Source organism: Trachemys scripta, chromosome 15, assembly GCF_013100865.1.
Source record: "Trachemys scripta elegans isolate TJP31775 chromosome 15, CAS_Tse_1.0, whole genome shotgun sequence".
Classification (NCBI taxonomy): Eukaryota; Metazoa; Chordata; order Testudines; family Emydidae; genus Trachemys; species Trachemys scripta.
This window is the reverse complement of record NC_048312.1, coordinates 5396336-5404262: the sequence shown is the minus strand read 5'-3', so window position 1 is coordinate 5404262 and position 7927 is coordinate 5396336. Positions and strand designations below refer to the sequence as shown.

General features: G+C 44.7%; 1 protein-coding gene across 1 annotated transcript; it reads left to right on the top strand.

Annotated features, from left to right (window-relative positions):
- Nucleotides 1-2583: 2583 nt before the first annotated feature.
- On the top strand, nucleotides 2584-4821 carry LOC117888206 (disintegrin and metalloproteinase domain-containing protein 20-like). The gene has a single exon (XM_034791438.1). It carries the CDS (start codon nucleotides 2584-2586, stop codon nucleotides 4819-4821), a length of 2238 nt encoding a protein of 745 aa, XP_034647329.1.
- The last annotated feature ends 3106 nt before the right edge of the window (nucleotides 4822-7927 follow it).

Sequence of the window (7927 nt, the reverse complement as noted above, 5' to 3'; positions counted from 1 at the left end):
CCTGCTGCTCCCATTGGCCCGGGACGGCGAACCGCGGCCAGTGGGGGCCGCGATCGGCCGAACCTGCCACGTCAGCAGGTAAATAAACTGGCCCGGCCCGCCAGGTGCTTACCCTAGCAAGCCACGTGCCAAACGTTGCCGACCCCTGGTTTAGGGTTTCTCAGAGCAGTTGTGGAAATGCCTGGGGAACCCTGACAGAGAATCGATGGGTCCGGATGACTAGTTTCAATAGGACTCATGTACATTTACTTTATACATACGCACACACACTTTTGGCAGTTTGTTCTGTTTTTAAAAATATTTAAATAAATTTGGTCTTGGAATCAAATAGCAAAACGGTCAGCGAATTAAAAAACTGACGGATTTAAATCTATTTATCATCCCCCCGCCCCCATCAGCCCTAAGCAATTCACAGCTTATCTGTGCCAGGGTTTGTAACTGGGGTCTGACTGGAATCCGGCAGCCTTGCTTCCCCGTTCATCCCCAATGTGTTTTTTTTAGGATAATGGTGAAGTGGCACACAAGCTGGCAGAAGAGGGGCGAGACCCAATTGGGAGTTTTAAAAACTTAATATGTAGGGCTAAGGTTCCTATTTTTTGCCATTTTTTTTCCTTCACAACCCACAGTTTTTTCCCCTCAGCAGAGACTGGTAGCACCTAATATTGCCCCTTCAGTAAAAGTCAGCTTTCCAAATGGCCGTCATCTCCTTGTTCTCAGTGAGACATAAGCCACAGCCAGCCCTCAGTTAAGATGGCTGCCACTTCCCTACAGCCTGTGGAGGAGGGCTTTAGGCAGCTCTTAAAAGAAATGGACACTGTCCGTGTCCCCCATTGTTACCCGTGGGGCTAAAGTACTGGTGCCCTGAGGGAGGAGGGCGGCCCCATATTCTCTGAGGAGGCAGAGAGGGGCACTGTGAAGAACAGGTGGGTGGGGAGGGCGGGGTGAGAAAGGGCCGTGGTCCCCAAGGGAAGGACACTAGCATGGGCAAATATAGATGAGTGAAGGAAGAAGCCGTGGAGGCTTCCCAGAGAGGGTCAGGATAAGGGCAAAGGCTAGAGTGGGATCAATGGCAGCCACTCCCGCCTTACCCCACCCCAGGGCGTAGGAGAGGGCAAGTGGAATCCCCTCCAAGCAGCCAGCAAAGGGGGGGGGGGGATGACCCCTTTTTGTGTTTTTTAGCAGTTCAGGTTGAATTTTGAAGCTCACAGAAAATCAGGGTTGGGCAGCCTCACCCCTGTAGGCTCAAAGGTCAGAACGCAGACCAGGATAAAAAAAACAGTTTAACAAAAAAAAAAAAAAAAAAAAAAATCCCTCGCTGTTTAAAATAATCTCCTGCTACATGGGGTGCTGAGTCATGATTTTTAAATGGTTGTTTGTGGCAACACAGCCTATGGCCCTCCTGCATTTTCCCCCTTCACAAGCCCCTGCCCCCCGCCCCCAAGCCTCAGCATAGTAGCTGCTGACAGCCATCCAGCGCCCCATTCACCAAATTGTCCCCTTCCAACACATCAAAGGATTTCTCCAGGCACACACAACTCATTATCTTAACACGGCGGCGTTGGAAAAGGAGGTAGTGGAAGACTGACATCGCTGAGGGCCAGGATGGGTGCTCTGTGGTGTACAGGAATCGGGGCAGTGCTAAATGCTAGATACCATTTCATTTCTGTTGTGCAGTCGTGGCACAGGTGCCACGTGCAGGACTATGTTAATTGCGTCCCAACAAGGACTTTTGTGAATTGTAGCTTGAATAACTGCACCAGCTCTTGGAGAACTGAATCTAGGAACGGGGCGTAGCTGGGCTTTCATGGCGCTGGGTTCTGGCATAGCTTGGAAAAGTGCTAGTTTTACTTACACACACACACACTCTCTCTAATTGAAGTCCTACATACTCTTAACTGGAAAGCCCTAAAGTCTGTCTCTGCACAAGCCACACATGGCTACGTTCTAAGCCCCTCTCCAACCCGAGCCACATGCCGTAGAATGTTCACGTTTAAAGAGGCAACAAAACAATCAACCGCCATCCCGGCCATTCCACGGCAGCAGGAATTTCAGGGGTTAACCATAACCCATCTTGGTTTTTTTTGGTTTTGCCCATTTAGAAGCCTGGATTTCCTTGCATACAGCGGTTTGTTAGTGGAGCTGTGTTTTATTATATAGCGAGACGGTCTGTTGCGCTGTGGTACTTGGTATCACACTAATGGCGAGCACAATCCATTGATGTTACAAAGGCGAGATGGGTGAGGAAGGAGCCCACAGAAATGCGGGTGTGAAAGAGGGCCGGCCCCTTTGTGCATTACTTGATGCTGATCTGGAGCGTGAAATGTAAGGGGACAAGTTTTACTGGGTCTACTCACTAAAGCTCAGAGAGGCAGTTGGCAGCGGGCATGGGCAGCAGTTGGGAGTGGAGAGAGAGAGAGGCATTACCTGCTGCTTTTTAAGATGAGAAGGAGCCACTCGGTGATTGAATTAACGACCGTGCTGCCGAGTTAACACACCCCACAATTTCCCTTCTCTGCTCCAGTTTGGAAAGCAGCGACCATAAACCAGACCCAGAGAGGATTAGCGTTAATGCCGAGGAGTCTGATGGCAAGGGACAGAGTGCTGCTCCTCAAACTGGGCATCTCCATGGTGTTGCTGGGGTCTTTCCTTCCCAGCACAGACGCTAGTCCTCATCCACCTCCACGGTTTACTTCCTATGAAGTGATAGTTCCGAGGAAGCTAGCACCGAAAGAAGGCAAAGCCACCAAGGATGAGATGTCCTATGCCATCAAGGTGGAAGGAAAGATCCATGTAGTTCACCTAAAGCAGAAGAAAGGATTCCTAGTAAAAAATTTCCCGGTCTTCACTTATGATGCTAGAGGGCAACTGAGAGTAGATCAACCCCATATTCCAGATGATTGCTACTATCATGGGTATGTGGAAAATACCCCAGAGTCTCACGTGGCCCTCAGCACCTGCTCTGGACTCAAAGGGTTTCTCCAGATTGGGAGCTTAAACTATGGCATTGAACCCGTGAAGACTTCCTTTACGTTCCAGCACCGTCTTTATCGAACAGAGGAGATGGAACCCAAGGCTGTGACGTGTGAAGTAACTGATGGAGAAAGAAAACGTCCAGCAACAGTAATGGAGACTAGGAAGGACTTAATAGGTAAAGACCTGTCTATAAGATTCAGACACACCAGGTATCTCGAGCTCTTTATAGTGGTGGACAAAAAAATGTTTGACTATCATGGGAAAAATGAAACCAATGTAACATATCTTGTTGTTGACACAGTCAACATGGCAGATTCTCATTTTCAATCTCTAAAGTTACGTATACTTCTGGTTGGGCTATTGATCTGGACGCAAAGCAACCCCATTAACATTCCTGAAGACATTAGGTTGCTTCTTCAGAGTTTTAATGACTGGAGAAGACTTAATATTTCTCCACGGGTGAAACATGATGCTGCACACCTATTTATTTATAAAAATTTTGGAGCTCTAGTTGGGAGGGCATATGTCAGTGGGATCTGTGAAGGCTATTATGGAGCAGGAGTTGAAGCATACATTTATGATTCTCCAGTACTCTTTTCAAAGGTTCTCTCTCATGAACTGGGTCATAATCTTGGCATGGAGCATGATCACACAGGCTGTATGTGTGGCAAACACACAAGCTGCATCATGAGTGAAGCGAGTTCAAGAACCAGTCTATTCAGTAACTGCAGTAAAAATTATTTTTTAGACCTAATGGATAAAGGAAAAGGAAACTGTTTGTTTAACAACCCTGAACCTCACACACTTTTTACCCTTCAGCGCTGTGGTAACAAAGTAGTGGACCATGGAGAAGACTGTGATTGTGGGAACCTACGAGAATGTAGACGAGATCCTTGTTGCCATCACAATTGCACACTGAAGCCAGGAGCGGTTTGTTCTGTTGGACAGTGCTGTAGAAAATGTAAGTTTCTTCCATCAGGAAGAACATGCAGAGCAATTACAGACGAGTGTGACCTGCCCGAGTATTGCGATGGGATTTCTGAGTGGTGTCCTGAAGATGTGTATAAGCAGGATGGAAATGCATGCAGTGACAAAGGCTACTGTTATAAGGGGAAATGCGCCACCCATAATTTACAGTGTGAAAGTATCTTTGGAAAAGGAGCTAGAGCTGCTCCAGAAATTTGCTTCAACGAACTGAATGTAAAAGCGGATCGGTTTGGCAACTGTGGGGGTGACGGGAAAGAAACTGCGTTTGAGAAATGCAACCATAGCAACATTTTGTGTGGGAGAGTGCAGTGTGTGAATGTAAAAACCGTACCTGTCTTGGAGGAATATGCAACCATAATTCAAACACCTATGGGCAATGGGTGGTGCTGGGGCACAGACTATCATCCAGGGGTAGATATTGTTGACATCGGAGTAGTGGCAGATGGCACAACGTGTGGCAACACACAGGTTTGTATGAACCGGACATGTATGGCTGCTTCAGTGATTAAAAGAGCTTGTGATGAAGACAAAAAGTGCAGCGAGAGAGGAGTTTGCAACAATAATAAAAACTGTCACTGTATCATGGGCTGGGCCCCTCCAAACTGTCAGTTCCATGGCTTTGGAGGAAGCATTGACAGTGGCCCTCCCCCACAAATAGTGAGTGGCAAAATCTGGTGGGTTTTTTGGGCAATACTTGGTCTTGCTCTCCTCATCCTCATTGCTCTTATTCTTGCTGTAAGAAGATTCAAAGAGCCTATCCTATCATGTCTGCGTCGTACATTCCTCAAGAAGGCGCAACCAAAAGGTCATCAGGCAGAGAAGGATTCAAAGAAGTCTGAAGGAAGGAAACAACATAAGTGAAATGCACAAGGGAAAATCCATCATTTAGGGTTTCTCATTGCTGCCTTAGGAAGGCTGGTGGTCCTGGAGCATCAGTGGATCCACTTTACTAGTTCAGGGGGTTCCTTTAAAGTTATAAATTCTTAGCATTAGCATTATATCTTCTGTTAAGGAAGACAGAAACTTCAATACGTTTGGTTTAGATATAAATAAAGAAAAGTAAAACTTACCAAATAAACATGAAAGTTTTACAATTTTCAGCTCAGCACCGAATTTGAAAAAATAATAAAGTAGGTTCTTACTAATTAAACTGAGTGGCTGGAAGATCACATTGCAAATTATTTATTTAAATTCATGAAAGGTTTTTAAGAGACCCAGCTGAGGCTCTGGACTCTGACATAAATTACAAGATAGCTGACTACATGAGAGCCAACAAAACTCCCTAGCTCCACAAAACGACAGCCCTATCAATCCTATCAGTCTGCAAAAGCCCGATAGAGAGATGCACCATTTAGCATACCATGATGCTCAACTTACACAGGACCTAGTTAGGACTAGAGCTAGTTCCAAAGTTTTAGGTACCTTCATGGAGAATGTAAAGTAGCGAGTAAGCAAACAAACACTGCTAACAGTCAAAGCTGCTGCCTCACAGAGAGTACTGTGCTTTGGCAACCTCTGATTTTATGGATCTGGACATGTCAAGGCTGATCTCAGCATGTGTGAAAAGGGAAAGGACTAGAAACCTTTTTCTTTTAAAATCAGCCTGGTGGATGTAACTGGTGTAACCCAATCATTAAAGCTTCCTCCCAGCCATGTGCCACCATCCTGCAGATGAGCTGACTTCTCTGGCAAGTTACCAGAGTGGCTTCTGGGTAGAAGAGGGGGCAGCTGAATAGCATGAGAGGCAATTTGTTCTAGTGGACTAAACATGCTAGGTTTGTTGATAGTGGGAAAATCAGTAGTGTTATTAGCAAGTTTTAAACTCCTGTTTTCCCAGTGTAGATAAATCCCCTGAGAGCGAAGTACTCCTGCATCCTAGTCCTTTCTCTGATGCCTTCTGCGGCTTTGGAAAGTCACTGACCATCTCTGCCTCACTCTCTTTCAGTATCTCTGTCTGTAAAATGGGAACAATAATATTGACATGCCTACAACACAAGAGTGGAGGGTATGGTGATAAATTAGTTAATTGATGTTAAGGCCACTGTAATCATATAGTCTGACCTGCTGCATAACCCACACCAGTGAATTTCTCCAAATGATTCTGCATAAAGTCCTAACTTGTTTGAGCTACAGAGTGCCTTTTAAAAAGACATCCAGTTAAGATTTATAGGCGTCAAGTGATGTGGAAATTGTGACATCCCTAGATAAGTTATTCCAATGGTTAATTAAGATGCAAAATATAACAGTGCAGTTATTTCTCTGCTCTTGTCTCTCTTCAACTTCCAGCCATTTGATCTTCTTTTAACATTGTCTGCTTAAGTGCTTTCTACTCGCAGAAACCTTCTCCTTTTGCAATTTCGTATAGTCCATGATCAAGTCACCTATTAACCTTCTCTTGGATAAACTAAATAAACTGAGCTGCTTTCGTCTCACCGTATGGCAGGTTTTTCAGACCTCGTATCACTCTTGGTAAAGAGCTCTACTGTGTAAATGGTAAAATTCACCCACACATACAGAAACCCTCCAATGGCTGCTGCCCTCAGGCCCTAACTTATTTGGAGAAGTAGCCTTGAAATCCCTTTTAAATTTTGTCATCTATCCATTTCCTCCAGCCTTAACAGCTACGCTGTGCATCTCCTTCAGTGGGAGGCTGGTCACGGCATGAAGGTACCCTCAACCCCTTTTCATATACAAGGGAACCTATGTTCTGGGACTACCCCCAAAGAATCATCATGCTCTTCCTTACCGAAATCCTAGGGCTAGCACCATGCATAGCTATGTGATCACAGTGGGAATGATTCATTTCTGATTGAAGAGGTGGGGGGGAGGAAAACCCCTCACACAAGCCCACCCAAAAAAGGATGCATCCACTCTGAATATTAAATGTTTGCTAGCAATGAAATCTGAGACATCAATAACATTTGACAGGAGTTTGCCCTGTACAAGGAGGAGATGACAGTGCCCGATTGCAGAGATTGTTACATACTGCGCCACCTAGTGGCTGAATGTAGCATTCCGCCCCAGACACCTAACCTGTTCAGGTGCTTTTGCATATTTCATTAGGCATCTATATGTAGCTTTAGGCTCCTAAATACCTTTGAAAACCTGGCCCTCAGTGACTGAAGCTTTGAAACCATTCAAAGAGAACTACTTAACTAGCGTACAAGGAACAATGGTGTAACTATTACAGTAGTGCTCAAACCCAGAGTAACTCCACTGAATAAAGAGTAATGATATATTAGCAATAAATTACCCAATTAAATGTAAGACCTTTTTGATGTGTGGAAGGTATTGTATTCAGAATGATTCTTGACTGCCCTGTGACTGATGGTGTGATACATTTCTAACACAGAACGTGGGGGTGATACGTTTCTAACACAGAATGTGGGTGTGCCAAAAATACTCTTTTTTAGTATTAATTAACAATGTATTGTAGAATACTCTTTTAGTATTAATTAACAATGATGTGTTGTAGAATGTGCACTTCACAACATACAGCTCTCTGGTGAAGATGGTATTAAAACAAGTTTTAATACAAAACAGCCATCCAGCCCACAAGCCTAGAGCATGAAACGAATGAACCAGCAAAATCAGAAGAGATCCAAAACGATTATCAGAGAATCATAGATGTTAATGACAGAAAAGCCATCCCTCATCTCTCCAGTTAGACGTAAGCCAGTCACTAGAATCTGGTTTGTCCATCAGTTAGATTATAAACTCCTTGGGGCAGGAATCTGACTTTCTGGGAAGCACCCTTTATGCTAGTGGGTGCCATAAAATAATTTCTAACAATAATAAAATCCATCTGATGTCCCATCTAGGCCAATCCCAATCAGTACAGGATTGCATCCTACAGTATATTTCTCCACTGCCTAGTTTATTCCAGTTTCAACAACTCAAGGTGATGCTGCCATCTCTTTAAGGGAGACCAGTCTCTATTTACACACTGCAACTGATAAAACTTTTG

Excerpts from the sequence above, each read along its gene's own strand:
- LOC117888206 (XM_034791438.1), top strand. The coding sequence starts at position 2,584 with ATGGCAAGGGACAGAGTGCTGCTCCTCAAACTGGGCATCTCCATGGTG.